The sequence below is a fragment of the Nicotiana tabacum genome, chromosome 13 (genome assembly GCF_000715075.1).
Source record: "Nicotiana tabacum cultivar K326 chromosome 13, ASM71507v2, whole genome shotgun sequence".
NCBI lineage: Eukaryota > Viridiplantae > Streptophyta > Magnoliopsida > Solanales > Solanaceae > Nicotiana > Nicotiana tabacum.
This window is the reverse complement of record NC_134092.1, coordinates 101,147,508-101,168,504: the sequence shown is the minus strand read 5'-3', so window position 1 is coordinate 101,168,504 and position 20,997 is coordinate 101,147,508. Positions and strand designations below refer to the sequence as shown.

Sequence of the window (20,997 nt, the reverse complement as noted above, 5' to 3'; positions counted from 1 at the left end):
GCGGGGCTTATCCCCCGAATATCCGCCAAGGTCCACCCAATAACCTTATTCCTCTTTAGTAGCATCGCCAGTATTGAATCTACCTGCACGTTAGTCAAATAAGAGGAAAGAATAACCGGTAAAGTAGAACAAGGACCAAGAAATTCATACCGAAGATGTAAATGCAATGGCTTCAACTCCAAGGTAAAACGCTCTTCAATAGAAGGTTTTATAGGAGGAGTTGTCTTATTTTCAAGATCCAAGGACAATTTTCTGGGTACATAGTTGTACGACCCTATTCCTTGCAAAGAGTTCACACATTCCATGAAGCCATCCATCGTGTGATCATCAAGTTGAGCAAGATGGCCTTCAACATATCAATAACATTGATTGTAGCACTTGTTTCATCAATAATAACATCGGTTACCAAGTCCATAAAAGAACACACATCATTGCTATTTGGCTGCCGCATGGACTTACACACATGGAATACCACTTTTTCATCACCAACCCAGAAAGTGAGTTCTCCGGCTTCAATATCACAAAGCGCCGTTCCCGTAGCAAGGAAAGCTCTCCCAAGAATAATTGGCACTTTATAGTCAGCCTCACAATTTAGAATGACAAAATCCGTCGAAAGAATGAATTTATCAACCCGGACTAAAACATCTTCAATCACACCCAACGCCCTATTCGTGGTACGATAATCCATTTGCAATCTCATAGAGGTGGGTCTTGGTTGCCCAATTCCCAAAGTTTTGAAAACCAAATAGGGCATCAAATTGATACTTGCCCCAAGATTACAAAGAGTTTTATCAAACTCGGCACTTCCAATTGTACATGGTATCGTGAAAGCACCGGGATCCTCCAACTTAGGATCCATTGGATGCACAATTGCACTCACTTGATGAGTGACTTTTATGGTATCAAAATTCATTGACCGCTTCTTTGTCACAAGATCCTTCGTAAACTTTGCATAACCGAGCATTTGTTCCAAAGCTTCAATTAATGGCACATTGATTGAAAGACTCTTCATCATTTGAATGAACTTCTTGAATTAATTCTCACCATTTTGCTTGGCAAGTCTTTGAGGGTATGGAGGTAGAGGCTTAGGCAATAGTGCCTTAGCCTTTTGCATTATCGGTTCCGGTATGTCAATAATGTGCTCGCTAGACGGGTTCACCTCCTATTGAGTCTCTTACACACTATCATCAATATCAATCCGAACTTCATCATTAGGTTGCACAACATTGTTCGGGATCTCTTCTTCTTGCATCACTTGATCATCATCAATAAGTTGCCTTCCACTTGAGGTGGGTGCATTCCCGCCTCTTCTACTTCTTTTTATAACCACCATGGGATGCCCCGTATTATTAGCACCCTTTGGGTTTACCACCATGTCACTTGGTAGTGCCCCCTTAGGACGAAAATTTAGAGCTTGAGAGATTTGCCCTATTTGAACTTCTAGGTTGCGGATTGATGTGTTGTGTGAGGCAAGTTGGGCATCCGAATTGGCATTCTTTTCAATCATTTTCTTGAATATACTTTCAATACGTCCCATTTAATTGTTTGAAGAACTTGAACCATGGAAAGGATAAGGAGGTGGGTTACTCGGTTGTTGGTATATCAAGGGACTTTGAAAACCCTAGCCCCGGTTGCTTTGATTGTTTCTCCATCCGCCTTGATTATTAACCCCCCCCCCAAATTTTCTTGATTATTTCCACTCCAATTTCCTTGATTGTTGTTGTTATTCCAATTTCCTTGATTGTTGTTTCCACTCCAGTTCCCATTGATTGTTATAATTCCAATTGCCTTGATTGTTTTGTGATCGCCATTGTTGTTGGTTTGGGCCTTGGAAGTTGTTTCTTTGCCCTTGAAAATTTTTCGCATATCACACTTCCTCTTCTTGTTCATTATATGAATCATCTTGCTCAAAATCACCATCTTCTTACATATAGTTCTTCACTCGAGTTTGCACTTGTGGACCCTTGGTCCTTCTCTTGTTCACCATCATTGTTGAGTATTGAAGTTTTGATGATTAACAAAGTAAAACTAAAATTTTAGAGAACTAGATCCTCAACATAGCTGCTTAACTGGTTTTAAGAACCAGCTCCTTAGAAGAAAGAATCAGCTCCTCATGAGTGATACTTGTACGTCTGTACGAGACAGTAACTTTATCTCAAAGTTACCCAGGTCCGAGTTTTGCGGAAGATGGCTACTATAAATGATAAGTTTCGTTGCTCAAGAAGATATGGATAACTCAGTCAGAGACTAAAGTCCCATAGCTTGTGGAATCCTTGGAATAGTAGGAGTTATTTCAAAGAGGAAGCTGACTATGAATAGGACTCCTAGAAGATCTCAAGTTGTGTTTTAAATAGGATCGACTTTAGATTTCTGAACTATACTTTTACATATCAATTAAAGATTCATAACGTGTTTATTTGTGTTGAGTACTTGCCTTGTATTCTTCCCGAGTCAGTCTAGTGAATGTGTTTTAGGAAATTGAGTTGTAATCAAGTGTCATAAACAATCAGTGAGTTGGAGTGAGTATTTTGCTTTACAAGTTAGAGTAACTTGTGAATCAAATAGGGGTAGAAGGAGTACTGGAGAGTATTTAATTATAGTCTTGTAATTGATACATTTTGGCTCATTATTCTAGTGGAGTTGTAGTTGAAAATCCTACGTGGTAGGTCGTTGTTTTTGCACCTTTTGAGCCGGGTGATTTTCCACGTAAAAATTATTGTGTTCATTTTATTTCTTGTTTACTTTATGTTTAAGGAATACGGTAAAGAACCAAGTTCTTTAGTAATCCATACGGGCACTCAAACTAACAATTGGTATCGGAGCAGGTTCTCTCATTTACACGGCTAACACCTAGATAGATCTTGGAAGCAAGATGAGTGCTCCACCCGGAATTAATGAAGGACAATCAACTACCAAGTCACCCCTGTTCAATGGAAAATATAACAGTTGGTGGAAATCAAGAATGCAAGACTTCCTGACAGCTGAAGACTTTGAACTACGGACCATAGTGAACCAAGGTCCTTTGTTTCCTACTAAACAAAATGCAAAAAAAGAAACAGTTCCTAAGGGCCTCTCCGAATTTGTGGCAGCAGATTTCAAAATGATGGAGAAGAATGCAAAGGCTAAGAAAATCCTTATCTGTGGACTTGGTCCTGATGAGTATAATAGAATTTTTGTGTGTGCTAATGTGAAGCAGATATGGGATGCACTCCAAACTGCTCATGAAGGAACAAACCAAGTAAAGATATTAAGGATTGAGCTACTCATGAGAAACTATGAGCTTTTCTCTATGAAGGAGTCTGAGCCCATCCAGGATATGATGAGTAGGTTTACTATAATAACCAATGAACTAAAATCACTTGGAAAGGTGTTTACCTTAGAAGAGTTGGTTAGCAAAGTTCTAAGAATCCTTCCAGCTTCATGGGAATCAAAAGTCATTGCAATCTAGGAAGCCAAGGAATTGGACAAAATCTCACTTGATGAGTTGGTTGGAAACTTAAAAACTCATGAAATGAGAAATATAGAACTGCGCAAGGAAGAACCAAATAATTATAAGGCCCTGGTTCTTAAAGCATCTAAGGATGATGAATCTGACTATAATGATCCTGATCTAGCAATGTTTGCAAAATTCAAGAGATTCATGAAGAATTCCAAAAATGAATCCAAGAGAGAGACCAGTAGTAAGCCCAAGCAGATCAACAAAGCTAACTATGATGGGTGCTACAAGTGTGCCAAGCTAGATCACATGGTCAAGGACTACTTAATGTGGGAAATTGAGCGGAGAAAAGAACGAGCTGAAAAAGAGAAACAGGAGAAGATGAGAGGAAAGGGTTCCAACAAAGGAAAAATCCTAGGCAAGGGATTTACTGAAGCAATGAAGCAGGCATTCTTGGCAGCATATGAGGATAGTGGAAGTGATCAAGAGGAACTAAAGGAGGATAAGGCCATAAGTCTTTATGCTGTGATTGATGAACACCAAGCTGTGAAGACAGAATCCCCAATACAGCTTGGAATGCTCATTGGAAGACCTCCTTTGTTTGATGAACACCACTATGGTGAATGGAAGCTAATATGGAAACATTTCTTCAGGTTACTGTCTTTGACCGATGGGTAATTGTCAGTCATGGACCAATTCTCCCAACCAAATTGGATAGTGAAGGTAACAGGTGCAACAAAGAGAAGAGGAATACGGTGAGGAAGATCGTCATCTAGTTCAGAAAAATGCTAAAGCAAAGGAATTACTCTACAAAGCCCATCTAGAAACACTCTCCTCAGAGTGTCCTCTTGCATCTCTGCTCATGATATATGAAGGACCTTGGAAACTGACTTTGCAAATGAAAACATAGAAGTGGCTTTGATGGCGATTGAAGAATCCAAAACAGAGAAAAAAGTGATAGGAATGATGGCCATGAGTAATTCAGAAAATGAAGATGAAGCAAACCAGGTAAGTATATCTGACTTGAAAGAAAATATTCATGATATGTCCGAAAAATAATTGATGGCCATAATTGTGACCTTAATAAATAAGATAGATAAAATGAGTACTGGAAATGATCAGCTAATAATCAACCTTTCTTGTGTCAAACTTGGTGTCAAAGAGCTTGAATCTGACAAAGCTAGTTTGGAGAAACAGGTCAACGACCTTAAGAACCAGGTTCTTGAGCTTACTTCTAAGAATGAGAAGTCTCCCGATATACATGGCAAAGGAAAAATGAGTGATCTGCAAGATAAGCTTGAAAAGGAATTAAAAATTGCTAATGATAATCTTTGTGATGCTGAATGTAGAAATAAAGTCTTGCATGAAAACCTAGAAAAGGTTAATTATGAACTCTCTAGACTAAGCAAATGGCATAGATCTTATGATGCCTTAAATTGGCTGAATGAAAACTGTAGCTCTAACAAATCTGGAATTGGCTACGGAAAACCTGTCCCTAAGTTTGACCCAAAGTATGTAGGAATTGCTGATAATAACATGTGCACTCATTGTGGAAGAGTAGGACAATTAGAGACACTTGTCCTGCCTTAATTCATGCTCAGTTTAGAAATACCTTTGGTATTGCTAAAAATGTGAAGAAGGAAGAAGAGCCAAAGGTTAATTCTCCTGTCCATACTAAGTGGATTAAGGTTAATAAGAAAATACCTTATAATCCTCTCTCCTACTAGACAAGAAGGGATCTGATTCATCCTTTTTCAAACAAAAAGTAACCCAAGCTTGTCTGGGTTCCCAAAACTAACTTGTGAATTTTGGTGCATGCTAAGGTGAGAGGAAACAATCAGGAATGGTATCTAGACAGTGGATGCTCAAGACATATGACTGGAGAAAAGAAAAACTTTCTCTTACTGACAGCCTTCCAAGGAGGGAGTGTGTCCTTTGGAAATGGGAAAAAGGGCCAGATAACAGGTATTAGCAAGGTTGGCAAGTCACTCCCTCATGCTATAGAAGATGTGTATTATGTGGTAGGTCTTAAGCACAATCTTCTTAGCATCTCTCAAATGTGCGACAAAGGAAATGAGGTAAAATTCAATTCCAAAATTTGCACTGTCACAAAGCTTGATACTGATGAAATTGTGTTAAAGGGTAAGAGACATAACAATGTCTACAAGATATTGATTATGTCACTTTTCCAGAGAGCACACATGCTTGAGTGTAGTGGAAGATGATCCACTGCTGTGACATAGAAGACTGGGACATGTAAGTCTCTCTCAAATCAACAAGTTGGCAACAAAGGACTTGGTCCTTAGGCTACCTAAAGTTGAGTTCACCTCTGACAAGGTACGTGATACCTGTGTTAGAGGAAAACATGTTAGGTCATCCTTTAAATTTAAAAAGTTTGTAAGTACTTCTAAACCTCTGGAACTCCTTCGCATGGACCTATATGTACCAATAAGAATAAAGAGCAAAGGAGGTAAGAGGTATGTGTTTGTGATTGTTGATGAGTTCTCCAGGTATACCTAGACTTTTTTTTGGGATCCAAAGATGAAACCTTTGATGTTTTCTGTGTATTTGTCAGAATGATCGAACAAAATCTAGAATGAAATTTTTTAAGTACAAGAAATGACCATGGAACTGAATTTGAAAATTTAAAATTTCTATAGTTATATGGCTCACATGGCATTGACCATAATTTCTCTGCACCTAGAACTCCACAACAAAATGGGGTTGTAGAAAGAAATAATAGATCCTTAGAAGACTAGGAGAGGACCATGTTGATTGTCAGTGGTCTGCCTAAGAATTTCTGGGTTGAGGCAATCAATACTGCTTGCTACCTGCTAAATAGATGCATGGTTAGACCCATTCTTGAGAAAACTCTCTATGAGTTACTTCGAGGAAGAAAACCCAACATCACTCACCTGAGAGACTTTGGGTGTAAAATGTTTTGTGCAAATAATGGGAAATAAACTCTAGGTAAGTTTGATGATAGAAGTGATGAGGGAATTTTCTTGGGTTACTCTCCACATAGTAAGGCCTATAAGGTTTTTAATAAAAGAACTGTGTGTGGAAGAAAATATTCGTGTTATTTTTGATGAATCTGACAACTTGGCTGAGAAAGGTCTACAGGATGAAGATTATGACATAGGGTTCACTTGTGATGGAGATATAAAGGAATTTGATGAAGATGGATCTGAAAACCATAAGAAAATTGACAGTGATCATGAGGAACAAGAAGAAGAAAGAACCACTCTAACTGCTGACAAGACTAATGAAGCCACACCTACTGAACCTGCTCTTTTGGGTCACTCCTCGGGTGAATCTTTTCTGGATATATAGATCAGATCATGGAAGCATCAAAGCTCACATCCTCTTGAGAATATCATCTTTGATCCAAATGCAGGGGTACGAACCAGGTCTTCTCTAAGAAATCTATGTGCACACACAGCATTCCTCTCATAGGTTGAATCTAATACCATCAAAGAAGCTCTAAAGGATCCAGACTGGATCATAGCCATGCAAGAGAAGCTAAATCAGTTTGAGAGAAGCAATGTCTGGCACTTGGTACAGAAACCCAAGAACACAACTGTCATAGGTACCAGATGGTTGTTCAGAAACAAGTTGGATGAACAAGAAAATATCACAAGGAACAAGTCCAGACTGGTGGTTCAGGGATACAATCAAGAGGAGGGCATTGACTATGATGAAATATTTGCACTTGTAGCTAGAATGAAGGCTATAAGATTGTTGATAGCCTTTGCTGCCAACATGGAGTTCACTTTATACCAGTTGTATGTAAAGAGTGCCTTTTTGAATGGTCACCTGAAGGAGGAAGTGTTTGTCAAACAACCTCCTGGATTTGAAAGTAAAGAATTTCTTGACTATATGTCCAAGCTGGATAAAGCTCTTTATGGACTGAAACAGGCTCCAAGAGCTTGGTATGAAAGGTTCTCAAAATTCTGTTTAGCCAACAACTTTGTAAGAGGAAAGGTGGACAACACTCTATTTCTAAGGAGTAGAGGGAAGAATATCCTTATTGTACAAGTGTATGTGGATGACATTATCTTTAGGGCTACCAATGAATCAATATGCAAGGAATTTGCTGAGATGATGGGAAATGAGTTTGAGATGAGTATGATGGGTGAATTGAACTTCTTTCTGGGGCTCCAAATCAAGCAAACACCTACGGGAACCATGATACATCAACAAAAATATATCAAAGAACTACCAAAGAAGTTCAACATGGATTCCTCTAAGTCCATTGACATACCCACTGCAACTGCAACAAAGTTGGACCTTGATGAAGAAGGGAAAAGTGTGGAATAGAAACTATATAGAGGAATGATTGGGTCACTGTTGTACCTCACAGTAAGCAGGCCTGATATAGTGTTTAGTGTGGGACTATGTGCAAGATTTCTGGCAAATCCCAAGGAATCCCATATGAAGGCTATCAAAAGGATACTAAGATATCTCAAGGGGACCCCTCACCTCTATCTATGGTATCCCAGAGAGTATAGTTTTGATCTAGTTGGTTATGTTGATGCTGACTATGCAGGTTTTCATGTTGACAGGAAAACCACTTCAAGAATAGCTCATTTTCTAGGTTCTTGTCTGGTGTCTTGGGGAACCAAAAAGAAATAGTCAGTGGCCTTATCTACAGCTGAGGCTGAATATGTGGCAGCAGCATCCTGATGTGATCAATTGTTATGGATAAGACAACAACTAAGGGACTATGGTATATTTGTTGATTGTGTTCCCATTTTCTGTGATAATATCAGTGCCATAAATATTGCTAAAAATCCATGTCAGCACAAGATAACCAAGCACATTGACATTAGACATCACTTTCTCAGAGACAATGTTAAAAAGGGGAATATCTCAATTAACTTTTGTAAAACTGAAGATCAAATTGCTGATATTTTTACTAAACCTCTAAGTAGGGATTATTTTGAAATCCCAATGATTAGTTACAAAAGCCATAATAAGATGTAGATAATTAAGTATAATGTGTTTGATTCAGCTTTGTGCTTGTATTAAGATTACACACTTGCTTTGAAAATCTAGCTGATAATTGTACTGCATAATAATAATATGAAGCGTTGAAGTTTTATTGCAGAAACAAATAAGGAGTTGCTAAGGAGTTGATTCTTTGACTCAAGTACGTGCCATACTGTCTTAAGTCACTAGGATTTTATATTCTAGAAATATTGTTATGCTCAGACTTCTAATTCGGTTGGCATCACTTCCAATCGTCTTCTAGTTAAAGAGTAAGGGGAATCCTAGTGCAATTAGAGATCAATTACTCATAAATCCTAAACAATCAAAGTAACTGTTATAGGAGTCCCGTTAGAACTCAAATTCGGTCATCTTCTCTCTTTCAATCAAATCAGGAGTAACGCCTTTAAAAGGATCTTATGATCAGCTTCTCTAACCTCACTGTTTCTCTCAAACCCTATGTGAGAATCAAAAGCAATTATCAAAAACTAATTCTCTCTCTTTCTTCTTTGAATATCTCATCTGATCACCATGCCTAAAGCCAGTCAAACACCCTCTAAAGCTAAATCATCAACCAAGGTTGAAGCAAAACCCAAAATTTTAAAGCCCAAATCGAAGAAAAATGCCCAGCCATCAAGAGAACCCACACCTGCTCCTTCTCCTTCGATATCCTCTACTATACCTACATCATCATCCCATGTTCCTACTGTTCATGCTATTCCCATCATTCCCACCTCCACTGTATCCGCTCATCCAAAAATAACTCCACATACACCTTAGCTTTCTGCGAAACATACCTCTAAGTCAACAAAGGTCAAAGCCAAAATTTGTCAAGAAAGTGCCTGATGCTGCTACACAGGGTGACACTATAGCCAAGGAATCTGTTGTTCAGGGGGAATCAATGAAAGTTACTACTGATCAGGTACAACATCCTCCCTCCAAATTAGATGTTTTGGTGTCTGCTATAGACGATGCACCCCTAAATACTCTCCCACCCATGAGTGAGAAGCCACCAGTGGAGAAATTCACTATAGAAAAGGGTGCAGGGGATCTGGGGAATGAGGTAGATACAACTGCTATGGATCATGTGGTTGAGGGGGAAGAAAGTAAAGAACCTATGCAAAAGGAGGCTTCTAATGGTCTTTCCTTTAGTTGGACTGAGGATAAGGAAGATGATAGGGGTGAAAAGGAAGAAGAAGTTGTGAACAGTCATGAGGAACATGATGCACAAAACATAGCCAATGAAGAAGAAAAGAGTGAGAATGAGGGAGCATCTGGAGATGAGTAGGAGAGTGATACAGAGGACAAGCCAGGTGAACAGGCAAATGATTCTGCAGAAGAAGAAAATCAGAGTGAAGAAGAGGAGGTTTCTGAAAGTGAGGATCAAGAAAAAGGTAAGTGAGAGTGAAAGAGGTAATAAAGAGAGTGAGGAAGAAGAGGGGAATGTGAATGAGGAATCTAAAGGTTCCATGACAATTGGAAACACTGTCATAGCCCTTCAGAAAAAATTGGAGAAGAGACAAGGGTTCAAAAACCTAGGTCTTTGTTGACTCCTTTCACTGGAGATGAAGAAGTTAGCAGTGATGAAGATGATATGCCACTATCTGAGGTAGGGAAGAAATCTAGGAAGACCCCTATGAAAGCTACAAAGTTAGTAGTCTCAACAAGGAAATGAGTGGTTCCTCCTGCCAGAACTCCTCTCACAAGGAGTAAAATAAAGGTTGTTGATGCACAAATTATCAAGGAGTCCAAAAGTGCAAAGAAGCCAAAGAAGAAAGTTTCAATTGTGGAACCTGTTGTTGAGGTGGATGGAGAAGATGAATCTGACTCTACCTTGCCAGCGAAGTCTGCTGCACCAAAGAAAAATGGTGCCAAAGTCACCAAACCTACTACCTCTTCTACAAGGGCCAGTTGGGGTAAGATAAAAAAGAATGTGCCAGCTGTAGTTGATCGACTCACAGAATTCAGGAACAGAAAAGAGCTAAATGGGAAGATTCTTGCGAACACTGATGAGAAGGTGATGGCTCAACTGGTTGAAAATCTTGAGCTACAGGGGTGGAAGCACATGTTTATCAAAACATTCCCCCCAGTATGTGTTCCTGCTATGGTGGAGTTCTATGCAAATTTCACATTTGATGGGAAAGTAGTCAAGAGTAAGGTAGGGGGCTTTGACATGGAGTTTGATGCTGAGGAGCTGGGGATGCTTCTGAATACCTCATCGTTGGGATTTGACAATTACTTAAAAAAGAAGTGGCCAGCCATAAACAATGATGTGGATACTAGCATTGTGGTCACCAAAAAGTTCTCCCAAAATTTTGAACTAGATGCTCCCCAAAAAGTGTACAAGACTGATTTGACTCCCTTCCACAAGTTATTGTTTCATTTGGTCAACTCCTGCATTCTTCAGAGGTCTGAGAGAAGGCATGAAGCTACTCTGCTGGACATGGTTGTGATGGAGTTGCTTGACACTAGTAGACCTATCAATCTTCCTAGCCCAATGATTCAGCACATGGCAAGAGCTGCAGATACTTCCAAACCCAAACATGCTATGCCATATGATTTTATGTTGACTGAGTTATTTGAAAAGCTCAACATTGCCTTACCTGAGCTTAAGTTTGGAAACCACAATGATGTTTTGGATGTTATTACCCTCAAGCAGTGTGGATATGAGTAGATCAAGGCTAGAGGACCCACAGGATCTGCTATTCTTCTTGGGAGCAGTAGGGTTGCAGAACTCAGCAAGAGGTTGGAGTTTGGCTGTTGAAGAGAATGACAAGCTTTGTTAAGACAATAATGAGCTGAGAAAGGAAACAAAGCAACTCAGGGAAGAGCTTAGAAGAGACAGGAAGGCTCATGCTCAACAGATTGCTACCCTTGTGAAAGCCTTTACCTCATCTTCTTCTCACCCATGAACATGTTCCTTCCCAGTGTCCTTTGTTCTTTTGCTATTCCAGTGATGCCTTATCTTTTGTTCTTTTTGTCTTAGTCTGAGTAGTTTGCAGTATGCTTAGTTTATTTTGTTCTAATGATGAAGATAAGGCCCTAGGCTTCTTTTGGCACTACTTAATGTCTCATATTGCCTTGCTTTACTGCTTTGTACTATATTGGATCATCAACCTAGTTTATTTTCCCTTTCTTAAGCTTGTGTTGTATCATGTTTGGCCTTGAATCTTACATTATCTGTGCTTAATGTCTAACAATTTTTTTGTGTGTTTATGATGATGCCAAAAGGGGAAAGATAAGGTTGGAAAGTGTTGTGAACATACACATCTCTCAATCGTACTTGTTATGACTATATGGTTCTTTGATCTGGTTCTTTGATGTGATTATCTGGTTCTGCTATAGTTCTGTTGTGTACAAAGTTTGTCATCATCAAAAAGGAGAAATTTGTTGAATATTGAAGTTTTGATGATTAACAAAGTATGACTAAATATTCAAAGAACCAGATCCTTAATGTAGCTACTTAACTATTCTGAAGAACCAGCTCCTCATAAGAAAGAATCAGCTCCTCATAAGTGATACTTGTACGTTTGTACGAGACAGTAACTTTATCTCAAAATTATCCAGGTCCGAGTTTGATGGAAGATGGCTACTATAAGTGATAAGGATCGTTGCTCAAGAAGATATGAATAACTCAGTAAGAGACTAAAGTCCCAAAGCTTGTGGAATCCTTGGAATAGTAGGAGTCCTATCAAGGAGGATGCTGACTATGAATAGGACTCCTAGAAGATCTCAAGCTATGTTTTAAATAGGATCGACTTTGGATTCCTAAACTATCCTTTTACACATGTGATGCATAAAAGGGGGGGTAATGGGGCGCAATTACACAAAACGACCGATCGGGTTGTCACAATATATCACTTATTTGGAAAACGAATATGTACGCCTTGTAGTAAACAAATTTTTCTATTGTAGTGTAAATTATTCAAATATGTTTTTCAAAATAATGTCAATTTTTCAAGAAGGAAAAAAATCAAGTTGTATTACATAAAGCGAGATGGGAGAGTACTGATTTTTCTATATAAAATTACAACTAATAATACCTAATATTCTATGTATTAAATTATCTCTGACTTGTAACAAATCTATGTCTTACTTGAATTCACACCTTATAAGATAAATTAAGCGACCATTGTAGATTATATTGATTTGTCTGCTTAACTGGTCATTTACTCCCTATTGGATAATGTTGATTTTCCCACAAGCAATCGATATTTATGTCAATCTTGTCAAAAATAGCCTCGTTGCCAGAATTTTAAAGCACGCTGTCAGAATTTAAAACACGATGCTAGAATTTTGAAGTACGCGTCCAGAATTTCGAAACATGCTGCCAGAGTTTTGAAGCACACTATCAAAATTTTGAAATAGCCGCTAGAACTTTTAGCTCGCGCTTTAAAATTCTGACAGCAAATTTTAAAATTTTTAAAAAAAATATCTTAACATGGTCAAAATAAAAATGGTGGTTCGAAGAGTTGAATTTTCAACAAATTTTACCGTAAGATGTACGAAAAAATAATTATTTAGCACACCAAAAAATAGTGAATGCGGTCTATACTTATAAAGCCAGATATAAAATAATTCATGCATGTTATGGAACTAAAACAACCTATCTTACTAATAAAAAAGAGCTAAAGGATCTCTAACACCTAAGCTTTTTTCTGTTTCTCTTTGGCAAAGAGAGACGAAAAAGAACTTAGAAGTAGACAATAAAACTTGGATTGAGATTAATTATATATTCCAGTTCGTTGGTGTACTGTGATACCTCATGTTGCTGTTCGTTTTAGAGTTCCTTGTATCGGAACTTCATGAAGTCCATTGCAGCACTATATAACATGTCACTTTTCAGGGTGTTGTCAAACTTCCTGTTCTATGATTGAATGATTGACACCTCATTGATTGGTCAAACAAAAGAATGAAATGTGATATACTTAGCCTTTGAACATAAAACTTATAATTTTTTTAAAAAATAGTATTTAAAGATAAGTTAAAAAATTGTATTTAAATTTTAAAATTATATTTGGACATATATTTTACTTATTAATTATTGCAGTTTTGTGAGTGGAAAAAAGTTTTTCCGACAATTTTGAAAATAATAGTCAAACCCACTTTTTGATTTTTAAAAAACTTATTTTCGAAAAACTCCAAAAACTTACAGAATTCATGGACAAACACATTTTTGAGAGAAAAAATCAGAGAAAAAGAACAAAAGAATATGGACAAACGGGTCCTTAGACTGTTTGACAATTGCTTATGCACGAGTCACAATGATAATAGAGTAAATTGTTTATGCTATCAGATTAAGTTGACCTAGAATGACAGGTAAATCATTATATCAAGTTTAGTATGATAACATGCAATAATTGAGTAATAACATGTTATAACCAATAAAATATATCATTAATATAAAATTCTGTATATTATTAGTGTACATAGCTTAATTTTGTTGAGCATCCAGAATATACAGTTATATGCTTACAAATGTGTCTTTTAGTCTTTGTTGACTCCTTTCACTAGAGATGAAGAAGTTAGCAGTGATGAAGATGATGTACCACTATCTGAGGTAGGGAAGAAATCTAGGAAGACCCCTATGAAAGCTACAAAGTTAGTAGTCTCAACAAGGAAATGAGTGGTTCCTCCTGCCAGAACTCCTCTCACAAGGAGTAAAATAAAGGTTGTTGATGCACAAATTATCAAGGAGTCCAAAAGTGCAAAGAAGCCAAAGAAGAAAGTTTCAATTGTGGAACCTGTTGTTGAGGTGGATGGAGAAGATGAATCTGACTCTACCTTGCCAGCGAAGTCTGCTGCACCAAAGAAAAATGGTGCCAAAGTCACCAAACCTACTACCTCTTCTACAAGGGCCAGTTGGGGTAAGATAAAAAAGAATGTGCCAGCTGTAGTTGATCGACTCACAGAATTCAGGAACAGAAAAGTGCTAAATGGGAAGATTCCTGCGAACACTGATGAGAAGGTGATAGCTCAACTGGTTGAAAATCTTGAGCTACAGGGGTGGAAGCACATGTTTATCAAAACATTCCCCCCAGTATGTGTTCCTGCTGTGGTGGAGTTCTATGCAAATTTCACATTTGATGGGAAAGTAGTCAAGAGTAAGGTAGAGGACTTTGACATGGAGTTTGATGCTGAGGAGCTGGGGATGCTTCTGAATACCTCATCATTGGGATTTGACAATTACTTGAAAAAGAAGTGGCCAGCCATAGACAATGATGTGGATACTAGCATTGTGGTCACCAAAAAGTTCTGCCAAAATTTTGAACTAGATGCTCCCCAGAAAGTTTACAAGACTGATTTGACTCCCTTCCACAAGTTATTATTTCATTTGGTCAACTCCTGCATTCTTCAGAGGTCTGAGAGAAGGCATGAAGCTACTCTGCTGGACATGGTTGTGATGGAGTTGCTTGATACTAGTAGACCTATCAATCTTCCTAGCCCAATGATTCAGCCCATGGCAAGAGCTGCAGATACTTCCAAACCCAAGCATGCTATGCCATATGGTTTTATATTGACTGAGTTGTTTGACAAGCTCAACATTACTTTACCTGAGCTTAAGTTTGGAAACCACAATGATGTTTTGGATGTTATTACCCTCAAGCAGTGTGGATATGAGTAGATCAAGGCTAGAGGACCCACAGGATCTGCTATTCTTCTTGGGAGCAGTAGGGTTGCAGAACTTAGCAAGATATTGGAGTTGGCTGTTGAAGAGAATGACAAGCTTTGTTAAGACAATAATGAGCTGAGAAAGGAAACAAAGCAACTCAGGGAAGAGCTTAGAAGAGACAGGAAGGCTCATGCTCAACAGATTGCTACCCTTGTGAAAGCCTTTACCTCATCTTCTTCTCACCCATGAACATATTCCTTCCCAGTGTCCTTAGTTCTTTTGCTATTCCAGCGATGCCTTATCTTTTGTTCTTTTTGTCTTAGTCTGAGTAGTTTGCAGTATGCTTAGTTTATTTTGTTCTAATGATGAAGATAAGGCCCTAGGCTTCTTTTGGCACTACTTAATGTCTCATATTGCCTTGCTGCTCTGCTTTGTGTGGCCTTGAATCTTACATTATCTGTGCTTAATGTCTAATAATTTTTTTGTGTGTTTATGATGATACCAAAAGGGGGAAGATAAGGTTGGAAAGTGTTGTGAACATACACATCTCTCAATCGTACTTGTTATGACTATATGGTTCTTTGATCTGGTTCTTTGATGTGATTATCTGGTTCTGCTATAGTTCTGTTATGTACAAAGTTTGTCATCATCAAAAAGGGGAAATTTGTTGAGTATTGAAGTTTTGATGATTAACAAAGTATGACTAAATATTCAAAGAACCAGATCCTTAATGTAGCTACTTAACTATTCTGAAGAACCAGCTCCTCAGAAGACAGAATCAACTCCTCATAAGTGATACTTGTACGTTTGTACGAGACAGTAACTTTATCTCAAAATTACCCAGGTCCGAGTTTGATGGAAGATGGCTACTATAAGTGATAAGGATCGTTGCTCAAGAAGATAAGGATAACTCAGTAAGAGACTAAAGTCCCAAAGCTTATGAAATCCTTGGAATAGTAGGAGTCCTATCAAGGAGGATGCTGACTATGAATAGGACTCCTAGAAGATCTCAAGCTATGTTTTAAATAGGATCGACTTTGGATTCCTAAACTATCCTTTTACACATGTGATGCATAAAAGGGGGGGTAATGGGGCGCAATTACATAAAACGGCCGATCGGGTTGTTACAATATATCACTTATTTGGAAAAAGAATATGTACGCCTTGTAGTAAATAAATTTTTCTATTGTAGTGTAAATTATTCAAATATGTTTTTCAAAATAATGTCAATTTTTCAAGAAGGAAAAAAATCAAGTTGTGTTACATAAAGCGAGATGGGAGAGTACTGATTTTTCTATATAAAATTACAACTAATAATACCTAATATTCTATGTATTAAATTATCTCTGACTTATAACAAATCTATGTCTTACTTGAATTCACACCTTATAAGATAAATTAAGCGACCATTGTAGATTATATTGATTTGTCTGCTTAACTGGCCATTTACTCCCTATTGGATAATGTTGATTTTCCCACAAGCAATCGATATTTATGTCAATCTTGTCAAAAATAGCCTCGTTGCCAGAATTTTAAAGCACGCTGCCAGAATTTAAAACACGATGCTAGAATTTTGAAGCACGCGACCAAAATTTCGAAACATGCTGCCAGAGTTTTGAAGCACACTATCAAAATTTTGAAATAGCCGCTAGAACTTTCAGCTCGCGCTTTAAAATTCTAACAGCAAATTTTAAAATTTTAAAAACAAATATCTTAACATGGTCAAAATAAAAATGGTGGTTCGAAGAGTTGAATTTTCAACAAATTTTACCGTAAGATGTACGAAAAAACAATTATTTAGCGCACCAAAAAATAGTGAATGTGGTATATACTTATAAAGCGAGATATAAAATGATTCATGCATGTTATGGAACTAAAAGAACCTATCTTACTAATAAAAAAGAGCTAAAGGATCTCTAACACCTAAGCTTTTTTCTGTTTCTCTTTGGCAAAGAGAGACGAAAAAGAACTTAGAAATAGACAATAAAACTTGGATTGAGATTAATTATATATTCCAGTTCGTTTGTGTACTGTGATACCTCATGTTGCTGTTCGTTTTAGAGTTCCTTGTATCGGAACTTCATGAAGTCCATTGCAGCACTATATAACATGTCACTTTTCAGGGTGTTGTCAAACTTCCTGTTCTATGATTGAATGATTGACACCTCATTGATTGGTCAAACAAAAGAATAAAATGTGATATACTTAGCCTTTGAACATAAAACTTATAATTTTTGAAAAAAATAGTATTTAAAGATAAGTTGAAAATTTGTATTTAAATTTTAAAATTATATTTGGACATATATTTCACTTATTAATTATTGCAGTTTTGTGAGTGGGAAAAAGTTTTTCCGACAATTTTGAAAAAAATAGTCAAACCCACTTTTTGATTTTTAAAAAACTTATTTTCGAAAAAACTCCAAAAACTTACAGAATTCATGGACAAACACATTTTTGAGAAAATAAAATCCGAGAAAAAGAACAAAAGAATATGGACAAACGGGTCCTTAGACTGTTTGACAATTGCTTATGCACGAGTCTCAATGATAATAGAGTAAATTTTTTATGCTATCAGATTAAGTTGACCTAGAATGACAGGTAAATCATTATATCAAGTTTAGAAGGATAACATGCTATAATTGAGTAATAACATGTTATAACCAATTAAAATATATCATTAATATAAAATTCTGTATATTATTAGTGTACATAGCTTAATATTGTTGAGCATCCAGAATATACAATTATATGCTTACAAATGTGTCTTTTAGTCTTTGTTGACTCCTTTCACTGGAGATGAAGAAGTTAACAGTGATGAAGATGATGTGCCACTATCTGAGGTAGGGAAGAAATCTAGGAAGACCCCTATGAAAGCTACAAAGTTAGTAGTCTCAACAAGGAAATGAGTGGTTCCTCCTGCCAGAACTCCTCTCACAAGGAGTAAAATAAAGGTTGTTGATGCACAAATTATCAAGGAGTCCAAAAGTGCAAAGAAGCCAAAGAAGAAAGTTTCAATTGTGGAACCTGTTGTTGAGGTGGATGGAGAAGATGAATCTGACTCTACCTTGCCAGCGAAGTCTGCTACACCAAAGAAAAATGGTGCCAAAGTCACCAAACCTACTACCTCTTCTACAAGGGCCAGTTGGGGTAAAATAAAAAAGAATGTGCCATCTGTAGTTGATCGACTCACAGAATTCAGGAACAGAAAAGTGCTAAATGAGAAGATTCTTGCGAACACTGATAAGAAGGTGATGGCTCAACTGGTTGAAAATCTTGAGCTACAGGGGTGGAAGCACATGTTTATCAAAACATTCCCCCCAGTATGTGTTCCTGCTGTGGTGGAGTTCTATGCAAATTTCACATTTGATGGGAAAGTAGTCAAGAGTAAGGTAGGGGGCTTTGACATGGAGTTTGATGCTGAGGAGCTGGGGATGCTTCTGAATACCTCATCGTTGGGATTTGACAATTACTTGAAAAAGAAGTGGCCAGCCATAGACAATGATGTGGATACTAGCATTGTGGTCACCAAAAAGTTCTCCCAAAATTTTTAACTAGATGCTCCCTAGAAAGTGTACAAGACTGATTTGACTCCCTTCCACAAGTTATTATTTCATTTGGTCAACTCCTGCATTCTTCAGAGGTCTGAGAGAAGGCATGAAGCTACTCTGCTGGACATGGTTGTGATGGAGTTGCTTGACAATAGTAGACCTATCAATCTTCCTAGCCCAATGATTCAGCACATGGCAAGAGCTGCAGATACTTCCAAACCCAAGCATGCTATACCATATGGTTTTATGTTGACTGAGTTGTTTGACAAGCTCAACATTGCCTTACCTTAGCTTAAGTTTGGAAACCACAATGATGTTTTGGATGTTATTACCCTCAAGCAGTGTGGATATGAGTAGATCAAGGCTAGAGGACCCACAGGATCTGCTATTCTTCTTGGGTGCAGTAGGGTTACAGAACTCAGCCAGAGGTTGGAGTTGGCTGTTGAAGAGAATGACAAGCTTTGTTAAGACAATAATGAGCTGAGAAAGGAAACAAAGCAACTCAGGGAAGAGCTTAGAAGAGACAGGAAGGCTCATGCTCAACAGATTGCTACCCTTGTGAAAGCCTTTACCTCATCTTCTTCTCACCCATGAACATGTTCCTTCCCAGTGTCCTTTGTTCTTTTGCTATTCCAGTGATGCCTTATCTTTTGTTCTTTTTGTCTTAGTCTGAGTAGTTTGCAGTATGCTTAGTTTATTTTGTTCTAATGATGAAGATAAGGCCCTAGGCTTCTTTTGGCACTACTTAATGTCTCATATTGCCTTGCTTTACTGCTTTGTACTATATTGGATCATCAACCTAGTTTATTTTTCCTTTCTTAAGCTTGTGTTGTATCATGTTTGGCCTTGAATCTTACATTATCTGTGCTTAATGTCTAACAATTTTTTTGTGTGTTTATGATGATGCCAAAAGGGGAAAGATAAGGTTGGAAAGTGTTGTGAACATACACATCTCTCAATCGTACTTGTTATGACTATATGGTTCTTTGATCTGGTTCTTTGATGTGATTATCTGGTTCTGCTATAGTTCTGTTGTGTACAAAGTTTGTCATCATCAAAAAGGAGAAATTTGTTGAATATTGAAGTTTTGATGATTAACAAAGTATGACTAAATATTCAAAGAACCAGATCCTTAATGTAGTTACTTAACTATTCTGAAGAACCAGCTCCTCAGAAGACAGAATCAGCTCCTCATAAGTGATACTTGTACGTTTGTACGAGACAGTAACTTTATCTCAAAATTACCCAGGTCCGAGTTTGATGGAAGATGGCTACTATAAGTGATAAGGATCGTTGCTCAAGAAGATAAGGATAACTCAGTAAGAGACTAAAGTCCCAAAGCTTATGAAATCCTTGGAATAGTAGGAGTCCTATCAAGGAGGATGCTGACTATGAATAGGACTCCTAGAAGATCTCAAGCTATGTTTTAAATAGGATCGACTTTGGATTCCTAAACTATCCTTTTACACATGTGATGCATAAAAGGGGGGGTAATGGGGCGCAATTACATAAAACGGCCGATCGGGTTATTACAATATATCACTTATTTGGAAAAAGAATATGTACGCCTTGTAGTAAACAAATTTTTCTATTGTAGTGTAAATTATTCAAATATATTTTTCAAAATAATGTCAATTTTTCAAGAAGGAAAAAAATCAAGTTGTGTTACATAAAGCGAGATGGGAGAGTACTGATTTTTCTATATAAAATTACAACTAATAATACCTAATATTCTATGTATTAAATTATCTCTGACTTGTAACAAATCTATGTCTTACTTGAATTCACACCTTATAAGATAAATTAAGCGACCATTGTAGATTATATTGATTTGTCTACTTAACTGGCCATTTACTCCCTATTGGATAATGTTGATTTTCCCACAAGCAATCGATATTTATGTCAATCTTGTCAAAAATAGCTTCGTTGCCAGAATTTTAAAGCACGCTGCCAGAATTTAAAACACGATGCTAGAATTTTGAAGCACGCGACCAGAATTTCGAAACATGCTGCCAGAGTTTTGAAGCACACTATCAAAATTTTGAAATAGCCGCTAGAACTTTCAGCTCGCGCTTTAAAATTCTGACAGCAAATTTTAAAATTTTAAAAAAAAATATCTTAACATGGTCAAAATAAAAATGGTGGTTCGAAGAGTTGGATTTTCAACAAATTTTACCGTAAGATGTACGAAAAAACAATTATTTAGCGCAACAAAATATAGTGAATGGGGTCTATACTTATAAAGTCAGATATAAAATAATTCATGCATGTTATGGAACTAAAACAACCTATCTTACTAATAAAAAAAGAGCTAAAGCATCTCTAACACCTAAGCTTTTTTCTGTTTCTCTTTGGGATAGAGAGACGAAAAAGAACTTAGAAGTAGACAATAAAACTTGGATTGAGATTAA

The 20,997-nt window shown here is 37.2% G+C and overlaps 2 protein-coding genes across 2 annotated transcripts; both read left to right on the top strand.

Annotated features, from left to right (window-relative positions):
• Nucleotides 1-2,872: 2,872 nt before the first annotated feature.
• LOC142168273 (uncharacterized) lies at nt 2,873-3,448 on the top strand. The gene has a single exon (XM_075228933.1). It carries the CDS (start codon nt 2,873-2,875, stop codon nt 3,446-3,448), a length of 576 nt encoding a protein of 191 aa, XP_075085034.1.
• A 1,089-nt stretch (nt 3,449-4,537) lies between these two features.
• Nucleotides 4,538-5,661, top strand: LOC142168272 (uncharacterized). The gene is made up of 3 exons (XM_075228932.1): nt 4,538-4,993; nt 5,038-5,124; nt 5,260-5,661. The coding sequence occupies exons 1-3, from the start codon at nt 4,538-4,540 to the stop codon at nt 5,659-5,661; spliced, it is 945 nt and encodes a 314-aa protein (XP_075085033.1).
• The last annotated feature ends 15,336 nt before the right edge of the window (nt 5,662-20,997 follow it).